This window comes from Clinocottus analis, unplaced genomic scaffold, assembly GCF_023055335.1.
Source record: "Clinocottus analis isolate CAN_PGR_092001 unplaced genomic scaffold, fCliAna1.0.p SCAF_12, whole genome shotgun sequence".
Lineage (NCBI taxonomy): Eukaryota > Metazoa > Chordata > Actinopteri > Perciformes > Cottidae > Clinocottus > Clinocottus analis.
In genome coordinates, this window is record NW_027175843.1 from 15,055,195 (window position 1) to 15,079,681 (window position 24,487).

The following is a 24,487-nucleotide window of genomic DNA, read 5'->3' on the forward strand; positions in this document are numbered from 1 at the left end:
TCCAAACTGGGATTAAATGGATTCAATAAGTTGATGTAACTTAAGGGATATTTTAAGTCCGATGCGATGGACATAATAACTTTAGTTCTATATAACACCTTACCTGAATGGGAAGCCATCAACCTGGACAGACTGACATTTTGTGTTATAGGTAATGAAATGGTCAAATGTTACGTGGGCTTTTACATCTACAGTCAAGCAACAGTGACATTTTGGTGCACATCCAATTTCTCTTCCTCAAGCTTATCTGAAACACTCGGTTGGGGATTCAGAGGGGTGCACCTGCCGTACAGCCCTCTGAATCCCCAATCATCAGCATTTTGCTGAACACAAATACAATATTTGGGAAAATGTATATAGTATTTGCATTCAAAAGCCTAAGATAAAATATATGTTTTGATGTATCTGTAGTCTACCAAAGATAACTGTTGTCCGTCTTGTCTCAGCAGCATGTTTTGCATGTTGTAGCTACACAGATGTGTGAAGTTTAGATAACCAAACAGTTTGGTTAAGTTTAGTAAATAAAAAAAACATCATGTTTTGGCCTAAAACTACTAAGAAATTTAAACAAAACTGTTATGTTTAAGCATGAAAAATATGTTGACTTGGTTTACACAGGACACGGACTGCAGTCTTCCAGTGTACGCTTTAACCTCCTCCCATTGAGGACGTTGGCAGACTTATTGGAAACTTATTTGTTCTACCCTTAAAGCCAGGGCTTAAAAAAAAAAGGATCTAAAGGAGTTTTCTAAAGCTAGAGATGGTTTCCTTGAAATGAGAATCTAATGTCTTTATGTCGTTGGTCTTAAACTTTAGCAGAGAATGAGAAGTATTCAGTGTAGTGTATATTACATATTAAATAAGAGTTGCAAGTCTTGAACTATGAAAGTCACAGGAAAATAGAGGTAAAAAATAGCAACTCAATGTACAGAGATGTACTGGGGGTTTACTAGACATACCAGCTGTTCTATAGCTGGTCCTCCCTGAATCGATGTATAACTAACATCATTTACCTGCTGTTGTATCTTATCACTGCTATTCTCGAAAGAATGTTAATATTTTCCTCTAAATATGAGTCTCGCTAGTGCAGATTAGTTATCTGGAATTGAGGCATTTACATGTCCCATTTAAGGCTTGAGTTTACAGACTGATGCCACTGTGTCTGTGTCAGCTGGAGACATCAATAAACTGATGCTCTGCGCTCTACTTTTCTGCCTTCTCCCCTGAGGCCAGCAAAAGATGGAGTTGCCTTAGATAGCAAAAAGCCAAACTTCAAAAACTGAAATGACGCTGCACTGTAAATCTGTCTGAGCCCTGGGTGACCTCCATTTCCTGGTTCCTATTGAGGTTATTGTGGGAAGGAAAAGCTGTTTTTATGGTTCCAAGTTTAGCTTTCTGCTCCACAACACTGTGGATGGGATCCACAGAAGGGAAGCGGAGGGTGAGGTGAGGTGAGGAGAGGGGAGGGGATGTGGAGAAAGGAGAGGAGAAAGGTTAGCCGAGGGGAGGTGGATTCTGGCAGTGATAAACACAGAAATAACGATCACGTTTCACGATTCGGATTAGGAGAAAACTTGAACAGCAGAATTTATGAAATATTCAAAGTGCGGTTTGAAATGGCTTTGCATTCTTTCACAGCAGAGTCACAACGCCGCTGCAAAGCAATGTTTGCAGGTTGAGGTACTTTGAATGATTTACCAGATGTCGTACGTAATAAACCTGTTTTCAGTCTTTGATGTGTGTGTGTGTGTGTGTGTGTGTGTGTGTGTGTGTGTGTGTGTGTACAGGGCGGTAAGATCCCCATCCGATGGACTGCTCCTGAGGCCATCTCATACAGGAAGTTCTCCTCGGCCAGCGACGCATGGAGTTATGGCATCGTCATGTGGGAAGTGATGTCATACGGGGAACGGCCTTACTGGGAAATGTCCAATCAGGATGTGAGTATTGTAGTCATTTGTTTGTTTGTTTACACATGTTTGTGTCACATGCGAAACTGTAAAACGCTCTTTAAGTGTTACAAACCTCCTTAGCCCTCCTCGATCAAAAACCTCTCAAGCCTCATTGACTTAATCTGAGAAGGTTCTGCCGCCATGTGTGTAAGTCCCAAATACAGTGTTCAGCATATTTAAGACACTTTGAATCAGGTTTCACCTAAACCTCTTTGGCATAAAGAGTTTTTTTGTTAGAGCTGCAGTGAAAGAGAAGAGGATAGTAGCCATCAGTTTTGTGACTAATTTATTATTTAAATTTTTTCTTTTTGATCACTTAAATTAGCTTCATAGGAATGAAACACAATTTTATTTGACGCCAACGCGTCCCAAGAGAATGAGTAGCAGCTTATAAAGCCGACTGTATATAAAATATGTCAAACAAATGTCAGTCAATTCATTTAAATTAATACGCAATGATAATAGTTGTCCTATTCATCCTGTCGGTGACAGGATGCTACAATCAGATTCTTAGAAATGTGATTATGAGCCATTTTTACCTGCCATGGGATGGCAGTTTGTAGCTACGAACTAAATTGAAGCCTAAAAAATGAAGCTACAATTGATCCAATTGACATATCTGCATAGCTAACTCCCAGAGTGCATTTTAAACATGCCGGTGTTTTACCTTTTCCATTAACTGTTGCTTTAAATGAATTTCTCTAAAGCATCTCATTCCTGAAAATGTAATGGACTTGTTCATGCTGTTTCTCCGAATATTCTCCTCACAAGCCTGACTCTCTAACCTCAATATTGACTTCTCAATTCAAGCCCTGCTCCACTGAGTAAATTCTGAATTTATTTACCATTATATCTGTTAAAATGTCTGCCCTTCAACCTGCTCCCTGGCTGTTTTCTAACATGAAAAGCCTACCTCTGAGGGAGCGGAGGGGAGGAACAGATATGCTGGTGAGATTCACCAAAAGGATGAAAAAGATGAGTGAGAGGGAAAGGAAAAGAGCATTGAAGGTCAGAGGTTCAGAGGACTTCAGGCCGACAGAGGGGGAGTTTAAAGCTGTGGATTCAGTGTGGCTGAGCAACCCGCTGATCCCTGGGCTGTGGTCAGGGATTGGAGGGGCCACGGAGGAAGCAGATCCATCCCTCTCTCCGCTGAGTGTGAAAGCGCCACCGTAATCCCTTCAACTCCTTACACACTGACTCGCACACATCCGCGCACACACGCGCACACACATTCACGAAGGTCCCAGGGTTTGGGGAGGATTTTTGCTGTTTGGGAATTACTTAGAAGTGCTTTCCAAAGCAAAAGGCCAGCCAAGCCGCAAAACCAGCCAAACACTATCTCTTCCTGGTCAGCCACTTACCACTGCTCGCTACAAAGATACATGGATCTCGACTTCCCCACAGACTCACAGATATGACATGGAGATCTATGGAGGCTACAGTAACACAGCTTATCAGATCAGATAAAAAAAAAGGGATTTACGCTCGTATGAGATGCATGTTGGAATTGATTGTCGGTACAGATTAGGTGAGGACACGTAGATAAAAGTTAGAACGTATTTGTGTGGAAATAAAAGAGGAGGAGGCTATGGAAAATAAAGCTGTTGTGACATGAGGGATCAAGTAGGTAATTTGCCCCCAAGTGGCTAGAAAGGTTATATTGCAGGCTTAAGTACTCCTACATTTTCTTGTCATTCATACGTTATTGGCTATTAGCATGCTTCTAATGTAAGCAAATGTCCCTTTGTCAGTTGGCCTGACAGTCCACCACTTTGTTCGAGACTAAACTCAATAACTATCAGATAGATTGCCATAAAAACAATAACAAACACTTATGGCCCCCAGAGGATTAATCCTTCTGACGTATGTTAGCGGCATCATTTATATCGCAACTGTGCAGCCTCACACAGCCTGGATGGAGACGCTTTGTTGTGCTACTCCTCAGTGTTACATCTGCAACTAGCCAACGTGAAACTATGTGTGAAAGGGACATAAACGGCCCACAAAAATAGAAGCTCCTCAGTAGAAAAAGGGTGAAACAAAGGATTTTAATAGACATTTTAATTTTGTGAAACACAATTTTACCCTTTACAATATCTGATGCTGAGAAATAAGATATTTCAAAAATAATGTTCACACAATTTGAGAAGGTTGAGTTCGGTGCACTTTAAAGCTTTGTAAATGAAACCTCACATCTTTTGACAAATCTATACAATGCCAAACAATGCTACATATATATAGATATAGTTCAATAGGTGTATTGTCTTTGTCTCATCCGCTGCAGCCTCCAAGATCAAATATAAATCACGATTTCAACTAAGACCTTCCGACCGAATAGATCAATTTCCAAGTTAATTAAATTCTAATACAGCAGCCTTCTACCACATTTAGACTTCGTCCTTCATCGCATGCGGCTGTCTCTCCAGGTGATTCTCTCGATTGAAGAGGGCTACCGGCTGCCTGCACCAATGGGCTGCCCCGTGGCCCTGCACCAGCTGATGCTGCACTGCTGGCAGAAGGAGAGGAGTCATCGGCCCAAATTCACCGATGTTGTTTCCTTCTTGGATAAACTGATCCGTAACCCCAGCAGCCTGCTGCCGCTGGTAGAGGACATTCAGAGGTACAGTGCTGAAGACTTCCTCAAAATGCTTTCAGTGCAAATGTTTTCTCGAGCATCTCTGAACTTAGAATAGAACTTTGAGGAAAGACAGTTTATCTCCTACGTGTCATTCTGAGAACTGTAAACCAGTGAGGTCAGTTGTCCACCTCGGAGATGCTTTATAAATACTGCAGGATCTGACATTATCTTTGTGTGTGTGTGTGTGTGTGTGTGTGTGTGTGTGTGTGTGTGTGTGTGTATCAGTCTCCCAGAATCTCCAGGGGAAGATATGGACTACCCAATGTTCATCTCCATCGGCGACTGGCTGGACGCCATTAAGATGAGTCAGTACAAGAGCAATTTTATGGCAGCTGGCTACAACACATTGGATTCTGTTGCGAGGATGAGTATTGAGTGAGTAGCAAAGCCAAAATAAAACTATTATTAATAAATTGCCTGAAACTATATTTGTTGTAGACGTGGGGGGATTCAAAGGAATCAATTTTAGCCATGAACTTCAGATTGTTTTTTACGAGGAGTACTATTCAAACTGTGCATGTTTTTTGTGGTTCTATGATCGGCTCAAAATAACTTGGTGATGTCATAGAGTTGTTATCTCAATCTAAGCTTGAGTCTTAAACCTTTAACATAATGCCTGTGGTTCACACTGTGTGTGAAGATTGAAAGACGTGGGCTTTAAGTATAACCATTATGCCCAACATTATGTCTGTGGAATCTAATTTACAAGTATATACGTATTATTGAAATAAATTCTAATTATTGAAGTAATGCAAAACACTGACAGCATCAAGCTCATTAGAGGAACAATGTTTAGGTCATGGTCCAGCATGAAATTCACAACGTGAATTAACTTATCTTCAGCCTAAACTAGAGAGTGTAGCAACCAATCAAAAGAAGAAAGCCACATCTCAACTCAAGAGACAATAATTGATAAAAGCATGTGTTTGACATTCTGCTCCCCTTTCCTGATTGCGTGATACAGCCTTGTGGTTGCAGCGTAAACACATTTTGTTTCACATTGACCGAAAGGTTAAGTCTCAGTGTGCACACGTGCTTGAATACATAGTGTGTTGTTAGCTAAATGAGGGAAGTACTTTCAAGTAAAAATCATTTTAATCCTCACTCAGCCTACAAGTGGGGGACAATAAATGAAGCTCATAACGCACTTCTTAGTGTAAACACCGTCTGCACAACAAATGAATTACAGTAAATAAGTCAACAAAAAGTCCCCACAAGTAAGACTTAAAGCGTTCTGTGTGTGTGTGTGTGTGTGTGTTTTTGTGTTTCCCCTCTCGGCCTAGAGATGTGAGGCGTATAGGGGTGGAGCTGATCGGCCACCAGAGGCGGATCTCCAGCAGCGTCCAGACCCTCCGCCTTCAGCTGCTGCACGAACAAGAGAAGGGTTTCCATGTATGAGGACAGCCGGTAACACAGCCTGGGATGGACAGATAGATGGATCAGAGGGAAGTGAAGTCTAGAGCTTTGGATCGGCAGTCTACAGCCTGTGCTGGAGTCTAAACCCCTCATACAGGAGGTCACCGGACAGACGACCACAGCGGACTGCCCCCTGGTCTCCCTCACATCCAGTAGTAACAGACTTTTTCCTACTATCCACCCCTTCCCCAGTATACCTGGCTCTGCAGCCTGATAGACTTTAAAGACTGGCCCGGGCCCTCTCTTAGGGGAATGTATTGCCTTGTTGCCGCAGCAGTAATTTGTGTGTGGAGCAACAATATCTAGAGATGTAGATTTGCAAAAATAATCTACTGAATCTTTTGACTCTTATTTTCTTGTTGTTATTCTTTCCTTGCGCCGAGTTAAGTGCTCATTTAGCTGCTATTGGTTGTGCAATCGACAAGTGTTTGGAAAAAAAAAAGTATCGTCAATATCTTTTATTTTGGAGTTGGATAAGTTATATATCATGATGGTATGATTTGCATTGCTTCAGTTGAACCTCTCTCCAGAGAATCTGGTATGCTAATACTTGAAGAAAGAAGTGAGAAGCAAGTGACGGAGATTTCTTGAATGTTTAAAAGTGTATAGACAATTAATCAATAATTATTATCATAACCTAATATCTATATATGTGCAGTCCTGTATGTGAAAGCCCTCGTAAATCTGGATCTTATTCAAGATGTTTTATTTATTTAAGATTTTTATCCAAAATCAGCAATACAGTATTATGCAGTCACCTCAGTATCTCAGAGAGAAATGAAGAATTGTGCAATGAGAGAACTCTTGTTGTCATGTAAACATGAGGCTCACACCTCCCCATCCACCTGTTCTTATCAACACATGCTGAACTTGCAGAACTGGATCCGTTGCCTTCAGATGAACAACCATACAAGTCCATCCCGACGGTTTTCAGCAACCAGCGTGCTCACAGTCGTGTGATGAGCCTGATTCATTTTGGATTGTGACTGTTATACATTGCCTGAAAGTACACAATCTCCACCGTCTTAACATATGAATGTTCACACAGCTTACGTAGGAGATGTTTGAAATCGCCTGGAAATGTAACATGGACTTATATGGTTTTTCAGATTGAGCCGAAATGCTTTCATATACATTCATAGGTTTCTTTTTGCCTGCACACACACAAACACACACACACACTAATGCAGTGTACTTCTGAAACAAAGTTGGTCCCAGATGTCAGAGCAGAATCCTTTGTTGAAGGTGGCAAAGCTACTGGATGGATTTCACAAAGTTTTTCTCCTCCAGTCTGCTCTTAAATTGTTGTATAGGTTGTGGCATTTGTGGCAGTACGGCAAACCAGTGTACATAGACGTAGTCTGAGATGAAAACTGTTGGATCTGCAGTAGGTGATGTCAAGTTGTGAGATGTTTGCCATTAAAAATCAACCTTTTTCTTCATTCGCTTTGTCAGTGGTGAATAGGCAGTGCTGCAGAATGTAATTATAGTTAGTTGAACGGGGGAAAGCAGGAGTAGCTACAACCTGCTGGATGGAAACGGGTGAGGAAAGGCAATAGTGTTTGGTTTGTGTGATCAGGACAGAGCTGTCCAGCAGAGACAGACAGTGAGGGACTTTTAGGACGAGAGAGAGAGAGAGAAAATGAACATAAACAGCAGCATCATAACTCATCATGTATCCTTCTAACATGTACAGTAACAAACACACACACACACACACATACACACACACATACACACACACACACACACACACACACACACACACACAGAATGCCTTATAGTCTGTTTACCATGCAAGACAGAAACACTTTAGAGTGGTTTGTACGTTTCAGTGCCGTTACAGGACCTAGCCATTAGTTTGAGTTGATGATGAATGTCGAAGGCAGACGGGATCCAGAGATCTGTGCCTTTCGGCCGCACCGTAGTTATGCATCCAGGCCCGCAGGAATCGAAAAAAAAAAAAAAGGTGTCCGCACACATCCAAACACACACAGATTTGCACACACACGCTCACCTCCACCACCCCTCTACAGAATAAGGAGAATATCAGATGCTGTTTGTTTAGCATGTTCTACTGCTGAGCAATGTTAGAACGTTCTTTTGTACAAAGTACAAGTATACTTATAATTCTTGTATTTTATTTTTTTATAATTTCCAAAGAGATGTTGTAGATCTTGCACACTGTAAGAGGCAGTTACAGCGGATATTTATTTGCAAATAAAGATGAACAGTTCTGGTGGTTGACTGCTCATTTAATTGTGTTGCCTTTCTTTCACTAAAAAACTAAACAGCATTGATTCTTTTAAGTTGGGAAATTAAACTCTAAACTGAAGGAGAGACCTCACCTCATTCAGGAAACCGCAGAGAGTCCAATCTCAGAGCCAGACCCTTATATTTACACAGTTTTTGTGTAATTTATTGTCAAATATATCAAGATTATATACCAGGTTAATACGTAAATATGAACCTGGTTTCTTCCATGAAGTCGTACGCAGAACTGATAACCAAAAGATGGAGCTGTTGGACCACTGACCTGCTCTGGCCCTGACATGTGAGATACCCAAATCCTAAGAGTTTTCCACATCCTCATCCTTTCATATGCTTGAATATGTCTTCATCGTTTATTCTGATCACATTTTAAGATATTTACAACCGCCGCCTATCTTACTGCGCCATTTGAGTCCGATATCTCGAATTACTTTGTCGATTTACATCATCCCTTTATCCCAGATTGTTGGAATTAGTGTGAAGCAAGCAGTCTGACACAACAGATACCGTCTCCAATTACGATAATGTAAGGTTGATTGTTAGACGGCTAAATCAAATGCATCAGGATGGCGGGGCCTGGAAAGCTGCATGCTCCACGGTGAGGTCACCGGGTGGTTCAAAGAGCTTAATTCGTCTTAATAGGATTACCTGTCCCAAGCTGGGAAGCCCAGGCGGCATCTCAGCCCGGGACACTTCTCACCGCAGGTACTGGGGACACGCTATCCACGGCTATGATTATTATCATTGTTTGCCTCCATAATCATTTTCAAATTCAGCATATTTAACTCACAGTGGTCAGACTGTCTATGGGGTGATGCGGTGAATATTTAAATAGCATAGCGTCGGTCAAGTCTAATGGGGCTGCTGGATAAGCTGTCGGGCTGGCTCGGCCTGAGGAAGAAAGAGGTCAATGTTTTGTGTTTGGGACTGGACAACAGCGGCAAAACTACCATCATCAACCAACTCAAACCCTCTAATGTAAGTCCATGAAACAGTTAGTACAAGAGGCGTTTGTGTGCTGTATGTATGCTAGTTTATATACCATTATTAAATACTGTGACAAGGCCTGTCAAAAACTCTTTATTTAACTGCAATCATTCACTGATTGCTTGTTTTCAGCATTCGAATCATTTAGGCCCACTGTCACCCGACTGGAAACATGTTAGTCAGGTAAAGCCCGTATCATACTTTCCTCATATTATTTTTTCTTGTTGACATACTTTTGCCGTTACTTGTCTGTTTTTGTGTGTTTGGGCGTGTGCGCGCGTGTGTCTCTGCGCATGTTTGTGTGTGAATGCAGACACAGGCACAAGAAATAGTCCCAACAATTGGCTTCAACATTGAAAAGTTCAAGAGTTCAAGGTAGAATTTTACAGACAATTGTGCATATTTATTGTTGTTTTTATTGATACACAGAAGTGAAAATTTTTTTTAAAGTCTGAAACACCACTAAGTATGATTCTAAGCTGTCTGTCTTTCTCTCTCTCTCTGAATGCAGCCTGTCTTTTACAGTCTTTGACATGTCTGGGCAGAGCAGATACAGAAACTTATGGGAGCATTACTACAAGTATGAGACTCATCAAATATTAAAACTTGTTGCAGTCCCGAGACTCTGTGTCCATTCCAACTTCTCCTTCTGTCCTTCTTTAGAGAAAGCCATGCCATCATATTTGTCATTGACAGCGGTGACAAACTGAGAATGGTTGTTGCCAAAGAGGAACTGGATACTCTTCTCAACCACGAGGGTACGAAACACCTGGAACAGTGTTTTAACTCTTTGTGTATAAAGACACATTAGGAATACTACTTCCTGTTAAAAGCATGATTGGCATATACGTCTCATATGTTAGGCCTTTTGTAAACTATGTTAGCAGGCATAGTTAAGGGTTCATGTTGTGAAATCTGTTCAATATTAGAAACAAAGCCATTTTCGTGAACATTTTATTTTATTTCCATTAGCATTACAGCTAACTGTGTCCTGGGATTCAGATTTTAGTGACCTCATTGCTTGCATCTGGCATGATAAAACTGCTCAGTTCAGTGAAAGATTATTTTATTGTCCACCATACTTTCATAAGATAGAATGTGCCAGTCAAACTGTACATCATCTGCTGGTTTTCCTTAACGTATTATTGTTGACATAAAAATATGATTTTTATCTTCCTCTTCGCCGATCATTCACTGACCTTCATGTCTGATTCGTAATCCAGATATCCGCAGCAAAAAGATGCCTGTATTGTTCTTCGCCAACAAGATGGATCTGCGGGATGCCGTGTCTTCTGTCAAGGTCTCCCAGATGTTGTCTTTAGAGAACATCAAAGACAAACCCTGGCACATCTGGTAAAATATGTCTTTTTTTTTCCTCTAAACTGGCTGCGCACTGTCAGTCAAAATCCACATTTAGTTTATTATATCCTCTGATTCTCACTTAAGATCCTCGCATCACACACAGAGTCCTGAGGAACACAGGACTCATGCTAGTGTCAGGTAGTCTTGAGGGAGCCCTGTTCCTTCCACATCCGCAACATGTTGTGCCTCCGGAGTGGCGGCTTGAAGTCTTAAACCAAGATAATAAAGTGACCATGCATACTAACTCACTCCTTCCTGGGCAGGTTCCTAATATCTGCTTGTTTGTCTTTTTCCATGGCTCGGGTTGAACATTATTAGGAGGCACAGCAACCTGCAGCTGTTTAAAAACATGATTAGTTTATATACATGTGTTTGCCATCCTGTTGACTCATTAGACAGATGGAAGGCAGATGGATTAAGAGCAGGACAGCTTTAAACAGCTAGGATCCGAGAAAAGTCATAAGAAAGTGAACACATGCCAGAAGGAGATTAACTTCTTGACATCTCCTTGTGTATTTTCAGTGCCAGCAATGCTATCAAAGGAGAGGGCCTCCAGGAAGGGCTGGACTGGCTACAAGGTAATGTCTGTTCAGGAACATATAGATTACACTGTCAAACTGGGCCGGAAGAAATACAAAAAAGCTGTTAAATTGTGCAAAGATTTTATTGTCAATGTGTCAAGTGCTGTCTGTATTAAGACATGTCTTTGTTCATACCCATAGAACAAATTGCACAGTAAGTATCATCATGTAAAGTCATCGTGGTGGTAGACTCTACACTCTGGGTGGGATTTAAGTCATGGTAGGCCTAATGAGCATTACCCAAACAATAGGTGTTGACTGTAAACAACACTTAAGAGAAAAATCATGTAATACTGAAATTACTCAACTACAGAAATAAATCCCATCCAATTCGATGTTCTGTGCTGTAGAACGTTCAGTTATCTTTGACCTCCCCTTTTTGAACATAAATTGTATTATGTGCTGTGTACATTTCCTGAAGTTACTAGCCATCAAACACACTCCAAATCTGTCCTATTTTTTCAAAAAGAAATGCCACAAATAAGATCAGATATGGTATTGAAATCTTGATGAATCATTCGTATCAGTTTCATGGTTTTCTGTTAGCAGTCAAACCCCTCCAAATTCATCACATACAAAGAAAGCACAACCAGATGTAATTTAAAAAAAATCTATCTTTGTTTTGTTTCTCCTGCCAGATCACATCAAAACAATGAACATGTGAATGACTGAAATGAAATGCCTGACCGTTGACACGATGGGGATGTGGTGACCGGGTCTATTTTACCACTTTGGAGTATTCATCACACGGGATGTCGTAGGCCTTAAATGTCAAGGTCAAATAGTCTAGTACTTCTTGTGCTTGCTGTGACTTTGAGTCCGGAATCCTTCCAATATTGTAATTGGTATATTACTACTCTCTCATATGAATATTTAAAGCGGCCACTAATAGTAAGTCACCTAAGTTATATATTAATACTGACTGATGTTGTTTCTGTATAAAGCAACATCCAAACTTTTTTATTTTCATCCAAAGACTCATGATGAATTTCGTGATCTGAACTTGTATTTAAATTGCTGTCAGTGCTAAATATTGTATACAATATATATATACATATATATATATATATATATATATATATATATATATATATATATATATATATATATATATATATATATATATATATATATATATACTTACTTCCTGGAGGGCAATAAAGCTTGTTGCTGAGTTTGTGCTGTGTTTGTATTTGTAAGAAGGCAGCCAGAACATTTTGCCTGAAAAAACACAAATGACATATGAAAAATACCAATTTTATAAATTATGCAAAAACAATGAAATCATTCAATTACAACTATATTTACAGAAAGGTTCAATGTGAATAAATACTAAATATCAATAAATATTGGTTAATAAAAAATACTAAATACAATTTATAAACACTAACATGCAAGATGTTTAAGAAGAGCAAGATTTAAAAGCATTTGGATAAATATAAAATGTGTATAAATAACCATGCTGTTTGGATAAGTAATGAAACAGCTCTATTTACAACCCAAAAAACAGTTTTGTTTATAGTATATAATGAACTGTAATCCTCCAAACTTTCAGGGATACCATGGCAAGTCTTTCTGTACGAACAATAACAATACTGTACTATTGTTATTATGGTCCCTCACTCTCTCTTGTTCCCATCTTTCGTTAACCCCTTCATTATTGATGTTTGTTTCTTCCTCAACTCTTCTTCCTCGTGTCACTTTATCTGCATCTTTCCTATTTGAGGAACAAGTGGAGGAATTTAGTGTGGAAGCGAGCACTGGAGTCCAGGAGGAAACTCAGGGTCTGGAAAGTCTCCCTGTCCTCAAGATGGTTTCCTGAAAACACATGATGGCATTAATTACTTGTTATATTGCTTTTAATCTGAACCAGAGGCACCGCGAAGGTATTCAAACCCCACCCATTGGAGTTGCAAGATACATCTAGGTGGTCACAATAGGATTAACAAGAAGAAACATTTCTACTATGTAAAATTATGTTTGTCTTTTCTCATTTTCACCTCAGTTTAAAAGCCAATAAATTAAACAATCAGAAACATCACTCTCAACTTAAGCTGTTAACTGCAAATAGACCCATTAGAAATATAATGAGGAAAATTGCCTTATCCGTATGTTCACATTAGCAGAGAGTTAAATAATGTAATGAATACACTACTCCAGGTGCATTATTGCCCATTGGCATGGGTGCCGATAAAATTGGTGCAAAAAAAAAATACAAGGTGGGATGTAATCACAGGCAGAGTAATAAGAGTTTGCTCTCGGTGCCGAAAATTGAAACAAAAAGAGACTAAAAAAAAGGTTTTCAATTACACACACACACAAACGCACACACACAGCCACCCACCAACACAGACATTTAAAACAAGCCGGTCCACACTGCAGATAACATCATATTCCCTTCTACCACTCGCCCGTGCTCACACACACCCTAAATACACTTAAATACTTTTACTCTAGATGCAGAATACATACATATATCACATATTTTATTCACGGCTGTACATCTCTACATCTGTTAATTTAACATATTGTTATTGCTAACTAATGCGAACTGCCTGCTCCTCAACATGGTTTGCATGATCTCTTCTGATGATTCAATTCCCTTTATGTTTTGTTATTTTTCCATATTTTACTACAGTAGATTTTTCCATCATTTTAATGCTGTAGTTAATTTTTCGACATACTTTTATGATTGCAATATCACAATAGTATGGTATTGGTTTGTGGTGTTACATTTCTCAATGCAAGGAACAATTTTCTTCAGAGTTTATTCAATATTAATTTTGAAAGGTTTTTTATTTCATTTAAACCCCAGGAAGCCGTTCCACCTCACCTGTTACAGAAAACTCGAAAAACTCCCTGGTGACCTCAGCAAACATGCTCTCCAGTTGTTGGATGAAGCAGAACCTGTCAGAAGCCGTGCTGAAGACCTTGCAGATCTGCTGCACCATTTTCACAGCCCACGTCATGTGATAGCCGTCTTTCTCACACACCTAAGGTACAAAACAGAAAGCTGAACCGATATGCCTTTTTGCAGCACAAATTATGTTATAGATTTAACTGTAAGTTAATAATAATTTATATAAGCTGTGTCAGTTCCAAGGTCCTGTATTGTTCAACGGTTACCTGGCACTGTGTTTCCCACCAAGAGTCAATATGAAGTCAAACTGGTCAAGGAATTTAAATCAACATCAAGGGAATTGAGCGTATAATAAATTACAAATGTTTAAAACTGTTTTTGCGGCCCATTGAGGAGGGAATAGAATGACTCATTAAATTTAAAACCATGGACAGCCCAGGTGACTTTAAAAGCCCACAGATGACAGTTAGGCGACTGGGGACAGTTTCAATAGAAGAGAGATCAGTCTGAGTAGGTCCCTGCCTTCTACTTAGAGCATGCTGGGTCCGGCTCCAGCCCCCTGACCCTGAACAGGAATAAGCAGACTCGGCCAAATGAGTCCCACCAGGGCAAAGCAATAGGTGATGAATTTAAGATGACTCATTTTACTGTCGGCCTCAAGCTATTCCTGGATGCACACTTTTTCTGAATCTATGTTTAATCTGCTATTAATCAACTGTAGAATGACAATGTAGTCTAACTGCATTGTATTAAATCAGAGATAACTGACAATGACAATTAAAAGGCAATAATGGTCCAACATACAACCAATAACACAAATGTTAGCTAAATTCCTTGAGCTGATGATATGATAACTTATATTCTTACCAGTATGATATACACTATCAGTCTGGAGATTTCCGGAAGTCGTCCATTGATGGCCTTGCTGGCGAGAACGGTGTAGCAGATATTACTGCCGCACAGCACCAACAGACGAGCCTTGTTCTCCAAATGCCATGGCTGAGGAATGACTGGAGATTATCAGTTGAGGACAATATCTACAATTAGTTTTATTTATTATCACATGTTGGGGATCTGTAAGAATAATTTGTTTTTATCTGTGACGTGAAAATATTTGGACCACAGAAGCACGGTACCAATGAGCTCCTCCAAAATTGCCAGCAGGGAAGTGGCAGTCTGGCATTTGGCTTCTAGATTGCCGAAGAGCAGGAGGATGGCTCTGGCCAGGTCCCATAGGGCGCTGTGAGGCAGCCCCCTCTCCACCAGATCCTGCCAACCGAAGGTGCCTGCATGGAGAAGAGCTCCTTAATAACTGTGTTATACTTTACCTCATCTATATGCGGGAAAAAACAGGCAAGCTGAATAGGAGGCAAGCCACATTTAGACACTATGGTGTTTATTTGGGTTTCATAATACTACTTTACTTTGCTTTTAACTACTGACCACTTTGGGTTGTTCAAACTGATGACCTCACATTGTATTTCAATCAAATTATAACACATTATCAAACACAACCAAGAGGTAAGAGTCATTGTTTTTAGAAAGATAATCATTTTCACAATAAACTCACCACTATGCTATGATTTGTTTGTTGCATTTCTTAACTGCATTGTACACCGCTTACTGTCAGGAAAGAAGATTATAGTCTTATCGTGTTTTAAGAGTAAACCAATCCATAAACTTAATTCTTAGCTAAACTAAAATCAGACCGATAAACATGTGAAGTCAAATAAACACATGGCACACTTACCCTCGGGCATTAGAGGTCCATATAGGACGAACAGCAAGTGTGCCTGGCTGACCAAGGGCCAAGGCTTGAGGAGTTGCGTCAGCCAGAATTGACACTCTAGCTGGTTCGGCCACGGGTCCAACAGAACCTGGCGGCAGAATAGACGGAGCTGCATCTTTTGGAACCACCCCACCCCTGAGGATGGAAAAAAGGAGAAAAAAAAATCATGTTTTTTTGTATCATGTCTTTTAAAACTTTTACAAGGCTCAAGAGGAAAATGCTCAGTCGATAAAAAAAAGTGTAAAGTTAGTCACTCCCACTTTATAACACCCACTGCTCCATATGACACAGGGAAACTCAGATGTTTACACAGTAACCTAGAAAGAATCTGATGGGACTGCTCTCCATATAACACTTTAGTATGGTCTGTTCAATATTAAGCAATACTTTCACTTCCAGGCATTGAGACACACACACACACAAACACACCTGGTTTTCCAGTGATGACTGCCTCTATTTTTTGCAGCAGATTTGTGAGCTCACTCAGAAAGTTGAACACTCTGTGGCACTCCAGCTCATCCCACCCTGCGATGAGTGTCTGTAAAGTATTCAACAGAACATACCTTAACATTTTAAAGAACAGAAAATAGTCGTATTTCCTTACCAAATTGTTTTCAGGTCCTGGGACATGACAGAAAGGTGAGACGTGATTCATAAGAAGCCCAAGATTTTTACAACCATAAATACATTCTGTGTTTCTACCTGGAGTTTATCCAAACATATTTGCTTTAACATTTCCTTAATCACAACCAAGCTTCAGTTTATTACACAATTGTTCATCTTTTTAGAGGCCATTACCTGGAGGAAGACTCCATAACTGGAAAAGCCAATGCAGTCTGGTGTTAAACACTGCTCCAACATGAAGCAGGGAATCTGAAACAGATCAGCGGGACAAGTTTATTTACGTTGCCTTATTATTATTAGCATAGGTTATGATCAATATACAGTGTATTAGGGCTGAATACTATTCACTATTACACTGTGTAAACCAAATAGCTTTTTCAGGACGAGTCTTACAGTTAAATCCATAAATCATAAAGTTTTGCACCTGGTGCAATACATTTTCAGCATTAAATTATCTAACCTTGCTGGCTTGTCCTCTTACCTCTCCTTTTCTTACCTGTGAAAACTGGCTAAAGATAAACTTTAACCTGTCCTTTGTTGGTAGCAACAGGGTACATCTCTTGAACAACAAACCTGAGACATTGAACACAAAAGCACATTCAATAATTACAGATGTTGACATTGTGACTTGTCCATAGTATCATATGATATCAGTAATATGCCTGCCACAGGTCAAAAGGTTGTTCATTATAAATCTGCCCCTATATACAGTCTGGAGAGGAGCTATACAACATAAAGCATTTAAGCTAATATTGCAAATCCACGTACCCAGGTCTCGGTAGTGTCCAATAGTGGATCTCTGCTCAAGGCAGGTGGAGTTGTGAAAGCTTTGAATGATTGTTTTATTCTTCCAGGCCTGGGTGGAGATGTAGTCTAAAATGTAACTCGTGGTTTCCTTGGACACCATGCTGAGCACACTGATGTCCAGCACTGACAAAGACATACATACCAGTACATGTTTTTACCTCACACATATACAAATATTTAAATTAAAATGTCCATTGAAAATAAACAGATTTTGAAATACATAGACTGAAAAGACATTTTTTTGGTTCACTAACTTAAAAGTAGTGGCATAATGTAATTATAATAATATCGTAATAATTTCATAATTGCTACAAGTACAACAAGTCTTATGATTAAAATATGCTTTAAATGATGACAAACACTTAACACAGCAAAATATGTGTTATTTCTTTCTTTTTCTTATCCTTACGTTATTTAGTTAAAATGCAAAGGGACTAAAGTCAGCAAAATACATGACAGACCTGTACTGAAAATGGTGTTCCACCTACCGGACAGTTTATCCAGGATCATGGCGGACACCTCTGCCGGGAGCTGGTGGAAGAAGCCGGGGTGACCGGAACACTGGCTGCGGGTCACGATGGTTCTGGGTGGACGAGGCCGACTACGAGTCCTCTTGTGGGATTTGTGTGTCAGCGTGTATTTCAGGACGTGTCTGGTGTCTTTCCTCACCATGACTTACACTGTATTGAACAAGAAATTAAAACAATTTAAAAAAAAACCTCACTTTTCAGGGGAAAAGCCAGAAAAGTCAGTATTACGAGCCACGCTAAGCTAAGCTAACCTAGCTAAACTGATGAAGTAAACTCTTCACAAACCAGAATATTGTTTCATTAACATTCATGTTCACGTAGTCATTGATGAAGACATATAATTAATTTGAATATGAGCTAATAGTTAACACAATACCTTACCAGTATTGTTAACTTAGTTAGTGGCGTCGAAAGGAAGTAAATGTGAGCTGTGGTCGAGTCACCTGAGGCCAACGAAGCTAGCTGTCTTTGATGAGTCGGTGTCGGACAACGGCGCGAAACAAAGTGTTTTACAGACTGAGGTCTGCTCGTGAGGATGCGTCTTTGCAGGGAGAAGAGAAGACACATGTTCAGGGAAGTATCCGTGAAGTACCTTATTAGTGCAATCAAAAGTGAAGCATTAAAAATATTCATTGAGAAGTTGCTCAGGTGCAAATTACCACTGTTAATTACTACTACTGTAGTAAAGTAGAAAAGATGTGGATCATTCATGCTATATGTACATACACATATGTAAAGTTGAGCAGCAATATTTATTTTGCAAATTAGTGTGAGTGACCATCTACTGTATATAAAAACTCGCCTGTGATATTAATGTGGCTTTACTTAATTCATTATCTAATCAGACAGAATGATCCACACCTGTGTGGGACTGCAGCGCCTCTAAAGGTATGCTGGTGCGAACTATATTTTAAAAATGTTGTGTATAGCCACAAATATTTGTTGTTGAAAAGGTATGTGCAATATAAAAAAGACTCCAGCAAGACAAAAATACACACAAACAAAATAAAAAGATGGCCCACACTACTACACACACCATTATAGTTGTGTGTTATCCTCCAGCGCTGTGCACAACAGACCAGCTATGCTCAGCTGCTAATCACAGGATTATTCTGCTTAACTAAGACTATTAAGTGTTCCACATTCAAATGGCGTCTCCCACAGGCAGACCTTGGAGAGGATCATCCCTTCTCTATAGAGCTCTCGCAGAGAACCGAATACAACACAAGAGTACCAGGGGAAGGGCTGGGAAATTGCCCTTGTTTACCAACAGGATGTCACGGTAGGTTACACCTGGGCCACAGAGGGGGAGAGAGAAAAGAAGAACTGCAACGGAAGAAGATGGACCTCAGAGGAACCCAGAGATAAAGCTGCCGTTTTGAACGACCTCACCTGGCTTGCAGAACAGTATGTACCACACACGCATACAGTAGTACATAACTAGAAAGTATGGTTTAGCTATCAACTTTGCAGTGTTGCTTCTACTGCTTAAATGCCTGCTGATGAACCCTGATTGTAGTTGATGTATATTCATGTTGCTTATAAGTTGAAGCGCTGATTAAGTCATTGCATTTTTTTTCATTCTTTCTTCTCATTCTGTTCTCTATTCAACAGATGTGGAGCTCCAGATAGCTTAATTATTGAGGCAAAAAACAGCACAACTAGTGAGGACAATATCTCTTTTGTCTGTCTCTGTGCTTGGAAACACTTTGCTCTGCCTCCGGGTCCACGGGTTTATCTGTCGAGAGCAACGAGCCATCACTGGGACTGTCTCTCATGTCATCTCTAACGTGATGCTCCTGATGCTGACGGGGATGATGAAGACGATGACGATGATATCTAACACTGACCAGTCACATATCTGACAATCCTGGAGCATAGACACATATCTCTTAACTTTTGACCGACAGAAGGAGCTGGACAGTGAGGAATCAGTGCCAATGGCCTGTTTATTTGGATGTACACCATCTGGACACCTGTGACCGTGGAGCTGTAGTCATCCTGAAACCTTGTTGGTGAGTATCCAAGTGAGGCGAGCTTTTACTCAACAGTATAATGTAAAAAGGTATATGAATATTACATTGACTTTACTCTCTGGTTGGGTGATTTTTGAGTAAACCAACAATCAAAACAAGAGGTTTGTCACAGCCCTGCCTTTGTTCCTATTGCTCACTAGTTATGCCTTCGGTGTAGTCAATCATTAAGTCAACACAATGAGGCTTGTATCCGATATTTAAAGAGGGCCCAACAGTGCCAGGTCTAACACTGAATAACAATCAGGCTTTGTAATAAGCCACTGTTCTCCGAGGAAGTCAAACAATCTATATGCACAGTTTTTTTGTATTGTTTTGACATTTAAAATCAATCTGCTTCATTCTTGCCGGGGCAAGAAAGATTGTTGCACATAAGTGAGTAATTTTCGTCAGTTAATTGAATTACATTTTAATTGTTTACATTTTTTTTAAAGACTTGGATAGTCATTGTTCAAATTGATGTTCTCAGATTATTTCGGTTTTTCTTCCCTTGCGCTGTTAAAAAAAGTAGAAGAAAAAAAAAACGGTTGAAAACATTTTGTTCAAAACATTCAGAAGTAAATGCTTAACTACCAAATGGGTTTCTTATCCAGAGTCTTCGGGGAAGTTTTGGAATTTGTATAGTCATGTGTGAATTTATGAATGTAGTACAAGGTAAGAGATCAAATTGGACATAATATGAGTTGGTTTGTTAGTACAACAGAAGTTACGACTATTCCTTATTGTCACAGTTTTGCACTCAGTGCTCTGTCATCAAGTTATTCAGTCCTTTCTCAAATACCCTGCAGAGCTGTGAAAAATGTTCAAAGTTAGTGGTTTATAACAGTACTCTCAGCTTGGGTGGTTCCTGTAAATGTTTAATTTCCTCTCTCTCTCTTTTCCTTCCTGAGGGGTGGTGGGGGAGCTTAACAAATAGACTGCTGTGGTTTGCCCTCCGGAGGAGACGTTTAACAGGTGGAGCTGAACACTGCTCTCATTAGTTACAGATGCAGTCACCTGCCACTCACCAGAGGCCGATGCCAGAGAGCTTCCACAGCTATTTCTGCACACACTTCGGAGACGCTTGAGGATTGGCTCAGACTCTGTGACTGGATGTAAGCTCAGTGGAATTTACTGTACTGCTGGGGACCATGCAGATAACAGGAGGAATCCAGCCTCCTCTTCAGCCTGCGTGACTGGAGTTTTGTACTTGAAGTGTTTCTTTTTTTATGTGGCAACATTTCCGCGTGTCGATTGTCCCTCTTTACTTATGTAATCTGTAGATCCAGTCAATATTCAATTGCTCTTAAATGTCACCTACCTTCATCAACAGTGACTCAAAAGTGTAACTTTGTACTTTGCAGTTTAAACGTCCATACCGGTGAGTGAATCATGGCCAGCACAGCGGTTCAACTCCTTGGCTTCTTTTTGGGGCTGTTGGGGTTTGTAGGAACTGTTGTTTCAACTCTGCTCCCCCACTGGCGCAGCACAGCCTATGTGGGCTCCAACATCATCACAACCACCGCCTATATGAAAGGCCTATGGATGGAGTGTGTATGGCACAGCACTGGTATTTACCAGTGTGAGTTGTACAGATCTCTACTGGCACTGCCACGCGACCTGCAGGTAACTACACATTCACCATTTAGTGAAAGCTTGAATCCAAAGCTTTGCATCATGGGAAACAGCAAAATAATGAATTGCTAATTGATCATCCATAATCTTTTCAGTAGTTTAAAAAAAAAGCTCAACGAAAGTGAGGATTTGCTGCTTTTTTCCGTTTCATATCATTGTAAACAAAATAATACTAAATAAATATTAATAAAGGCTTTTAACTATTGGTCACAGAAAACAAAGGAATTGAAGATGCTGCCTTGGAGTCAAGCAGTTAAATCGTTAATTAGAAAAAATATTTATCAGATTATTAGACAATAAACATTCTTTAGTTAGTTGCTGCCCTACTGTTTGCATTGCCCAGATGTATACCTGGGTGGTTCGGTATTACCAAGTGGTTGCACTTTTCTAGCTCTACAGGCTACAATCATAATTGGTTTTATTCCCAATGTTGAAGCACTTGTCTTTTCTCTTGCCCTTTAGGCTGCTCGGGCTCTCATGGTGCTCTCCTGCTTCACCTCAGTCCTTGCATCTCTGGTTTCGGTGATGGGGATGAAGTGTACCCGCTTTGTCCGTAACTCCATGATCAAGTCTTCGCTGGTGCTATGTGGAGGGATATGTTTTCTCTGTGCTGGCCTGCTCTGCCTGGTCACCGTGTCCTGGACCACCAACGATGTCATCATGGATTTCTACGACCCCTTCCTTCCCAGTGGAATGAAATATGAGATCGGCCTGGCCGTGTACCTCGGTTACGCCTCGGCCTGCGTCAGTCTGACCGGAGGTCTGGTGCTATGCTGGAGCAGCAGCAGTGACAGGCCGCGGAGGCCGCCCCTCCACATGCAGAGGAATCAACCATTATCACCGCCCCCTGCCTTCCACCACATATACCCTCCCGCTCCGCCCTACAAGCCCCCCGAGGCGTTGAAGGACAATCGTGCTCCCTCACTTTACTCCCTTTCCAGCAGTGGCTATAGGCTCAACAACTATGTCTAGGACTACCATCTGCAAAACTATGGAGACTAATATGACTGGAAAAAGACATGACAAAACAGTCAACTGAACACTTCTCCAATTTAATATCTTAACAAACATTTTAGCCTCCAAGAGTGAGTTTAAAAAAGGTAAAAGGAAAGAAGTTACACCACCGTGTTGGACCAAAAATCTGATTTGGGGAGGATAGCAAAATCTGCTTAGGCTTTCCTCTAACTTTAACATGACCTGTTCTTGGCTAAGCTTATTAGCCAAACATTACTCACAATGTGTGTGAGAGAAAACTGAGCGCTCAAACCTCTTGACCTCCTGCCGTGTAACTCAAGGACCAGAAGGTGACAATATGTTACAGCAAATAGCCATAGAAGAAACAACATAAACATGCAAATTCAGCATTGTATGTTGTAACACACATGTTAATAGTTGAGCTATTGTTCTGTCACTTCCTTGTTGTAGCCTACTTTCTAGTTGGGATTAACTTTTTCCGAGGGTCCGTTCGAATATTATACTTCTTTTACAGTAGATGGATGATGTTTTACATCACAGTATTTAAAATTTTCATGCCAAAGAAAATAAAAAAACAATGGCCATTTCTGAGAAATTAAACACGGAGGAGTACTTCATATATTACTTTTTAATTGTTTTTCATGAGCCGATAAAGCAGATATTATGTCATGTGTGAAAGTAAGAAAAACACAGCTGCATCTAATTCTATTGATTACCCGGTGTTACTGGGATACAGGGACAAGGCATCGTTAACAGTATTTGTTCCACCTGTGCTTTTCTTCCTATGGCACGTCCAATTGTCTGTGGACAAAGACCCACAGTAGGTGACAAAGTGACACTTTTTGGCCTTAGTCATTTTTAACAATCAGGAGACCCTGCTGTTATGGATATTTATTATTTATTTGGCACATCTCTGTCCAACTTTTTATGGACAGTAACAATTTGAATGTAAAGCGGAAGAAAGCCACTGGATGGCGACAAAGGTCTTTTGAGAAGACGGCCCTCAGTTAGAACTTCTTTTTAGTCACGCAATTTTATTATACAATGTCTTTGTCAAGATATTAGGACGTTATATTAATGGATCTAACACAAAGTCTTAGTACTTAAGTAAAATGTGGAAAAGATCATTTTGTCTCATTTGTGGATGTTGAATGTGATTCATCTGAGGCTTTCCAGGATGCTTATTTATCCTGTAACACTGGAGTGTTTGTGAGAAAACCCTCCAATTAGAGCTGCCCTCAGTCTGGCAGCCTGCAGCCACACAGACACTCAATTAGAGGACATGTCACAATTCAAGCGAGTCACTTCTTTTATCGCAAGTAGTCAGCATCAACATATTTACATCAAAGAGCTAATTCATATGGCCAGTAAAGCCCAAACAATAAATTCAGTTTACTTTGTAGTTTAAGAAAATACGTGTACAGATTGATTGTGGAAATGTATGAAACTTCTCTTTTAAAAAAAAAAAAAAGGTTTAGAAAAACTGCCACGGAAATATCACATCACAGTGATTATTTCTGTTGAGGGCATATTTTCAGCACCATGGACAGCTCCAGGCATACAACCTTTTAGAATAATAGCTTTTATAGTCGTGATTGTAGATCTTGTATTACTTTTTCCCAGTTGTGGTTTGATGCAGGTCATACGAGATAACTATATTTACATAGATATGGGTAGCGCATAATGACTCACAAGACCCTTACAACACAAAGCAAATACAAGTTGCATACTCAATTACATGAATCATCAGTATGTCCTTAAAAAAAAGAGTTGTTGTCTCTGAAAACAAATGTATGATCATGTTCAGATGCATTGAAGTCTAGATTTAGAGACATATACAACATCAAGTGTACTCAAAGTGACCATAATGATGCTTCAATGTTGACGTAACAAATGCAAAAAGCTTGTCAAAGTGAAAAAGTTGGGCACCCCTGATCATTTTTAAGATTTTCCTTTATGTATCATTGGTTGTTCGGAACAGCAATTTTAATTAAATATATCATATAGCAGACAAACACAGTGATATTTAAGAAGTGGAATGAAGTTTATAG

General features: G+C 40.0%; 4 protein-coding genes across 7 annotated transcripts in view; 3 read left to right on the forward strand and 1 right to left on the reverse strand.

Annotated features, from left to right (window-relative positions):
• The window catches only part of epha6 (eph receptor A6), a 131,712-nt gene extending 123,474 nt beyond the window's left edge, over window positions 1–8,238 (forward strand). The window contains exons 14-17 of the mRNA XM_068571845.1: window positions 1,788–1,937; window positions 4,376–4,569; window positions 4,813–4,962; window positions 5,871–8,238. Coding sequence (XP_068427946.1) covers window positions 1,788–1,937; window positions 4,376–4,569; window positions 4,813–4,962; window positions 5,871–5,985 — 609 coding nt within the window. The 3' untranslated portion in view covers window positions 5,986–8,238. The remainder of the gene's footprint in view (window positions 1–1,787; window positions 1,938–4,375; window positions 4,570–4,812; window positions 4,963–5,870) is intronic.
• Window positions 8,239–9,129: 891 nt separating this feature from the next.
• On the forward strand, window positions 9,130–11,876 carry LOC137783175 (ADP-ribosylation factor-like protein 6). The gene is made up of 8 exons (XM_068572971.1): window positions 9,130–9,252; window positions 9,575–9,636; window positions 9,773–9,841; window positions 9,925–10,019; window positions 10,485–10,614; window positions 11,146–11,201; window positions 11,346–11,358; window positions 11,843–11,876. The coding sequence occupies exons 1-8, from the start codon at window positions 9,130–9,132 to the stop codon at window positions 11,874–11,876; spliced, it is 582 nt and encodes a 193-aa protein (XP_068429072.1).
• Window positions 11,877–12,610: 734 nt separating this feature from the next.
• Window positions 12,611–18,391, reverse strand: LOC137782801 (F-box only protein 47-like). 2 transcript variants are annotated; one of them, XM_068572437.1, is made up of 11 exons: window positions 18,196–18,391; window positions 17,773–17,964; window positions 17,246–17,407; window positions 16,974–17,050; window positions 16,652–16,726; window positions 16,283–16,391; window positions 15,815–15,988; window positions 15,201–15,350; window positions 14,932–15,074; window positions 14,038–14,197; window positions 12,611–13,022 (listed from the first exon to the last, which is right to left on the reverse strand). In XM_068572437.1, the coding sequence occupies exons 2-11, from the start codon at window positions 17,954–17,956 to the stop codon at window positions 12,922–12,924; spliced, it is 1,335 nt and encodes a 444-aa protein (XP_068428538.1). In that variant the 5' UTR covers window positions 17,957–17,964; window positions 18,196–18,391; the 3' UTR covers window positions 12,611–12,921. The 2 variants fall into 2 exon arrangements, with proteins under 2 accessions (XP_068428538.1, XP_068428539.1); XM_068572438.1 differs by having other exon boundaries at window positions 18,258–18,390.
• On the forward strand, window positions 17,801–23,277 carry LOC137782467 (claudin-14-like). Of its 3 annotated transcripts, none has more exons than XM_068571753.1 (6): window positions 17,801–19,221; window positions 19,429–19,829; window positions 20,828–20,941; window positions 21,191–21,207; window positions 21,314–21,452; window positions 21,924–23,277. In XM_068571753.1, exons 5-6 carry the CDS (start codon window positions 21,357–21,359, stop codon window positions 22,431–22,433), a joined length of 606 nt encoding a protein of 201 aa, XP_068427854.1. In that variant the 5' UTR covers window positions 17,801–19,221; window positions 19,429–19,829; window positions 20,828–20,941; window positions 21,191–21,207; window positions 21,314–21,356; the 3' UTR covers window positions 22,434–23,277. The 3 variants fall into 3 exon arrangements, with proteins under 3 accessions (XP_068427854.1, XP_068427855.1, XP_068427852.1); XM_068571754.1 differs by having other exon boundaries at window positions 21,319–21,452; XM_068571751.1 differs by having other exon boundaries at window positions 17,801–18,702; window positions 18,979–19,221; window positions 21,191–21,452.
• Window positions 23,278–24,487: the final 1,210 nt, after the last annotated feature.

What these genes read in the sequence shown, in the direction of transcription:
- LOC137783175 (XM_068572971.1), top strand. Translation starts at nt 9,130, where the DNA reads ATGGGGCTGCTGGATAAGCTGTCGGGCTGGCTCGGCCTGAGGAAGAAA. An exon ending in GAAAAGTTCAAGAGTTCAAG is followed by an intron (nt 9,637 to 9,772) that starts GTAGAATTTTAC and finishes CTCTGAATGCAG; the next exon opens with CCTGTCTTTTACAGTCTTTG. An exon ending in GACAAACCCTGGCACATCTG is followed by an intron (nt 10,615 to 11,145) that starts GTAAAATATGTC and finishes GTGTATTTTCAG; the next exon opens with TGCCAGCAATGCTATCAAAG.
- LOC137782801 (XM_068572437.1), bottom strand. Translation starts at nt 17,956, where the DNA reads ATGGTGAGGAAAGACACCAGACACGTCCTGAAATACACGCTGACACAC. An exon ending in GTTATGGAGTCTTCCTCCAG is followed by an intron (nt 16,392 to 16,651) that starts GTAATGGCCTCT and finishes AATACTTTACAG; the next exon opens with ACACTCATCGCAGGGTGGGA. An exon ending in TGATAGTGTATATCATACTG is followed by an intron (nt 14,198 to 14,931) that starts GTAAGAATATAA and finishes TTTGTACCTTAG; the next exon opens with GTGTGTGAGAAAGACGGCTA.
- LOC137782467 (XM_068571751.1), top strand. Translation starts at nt 21,219, where the DNA reads ATGGCCAGCACAGCGGTTCAACTCCTTGGCTTCTTTTTGGGGCTGTTG. An exon ending in CACTGCCACGCGACCTGCAG is followed by an intron (nt 21,453 to 21,923) that starts GTAACTACACAT and finishes CTTGCCCTTTAG; the next exon opens with GCTGCTCGGGCTCTCATGGT.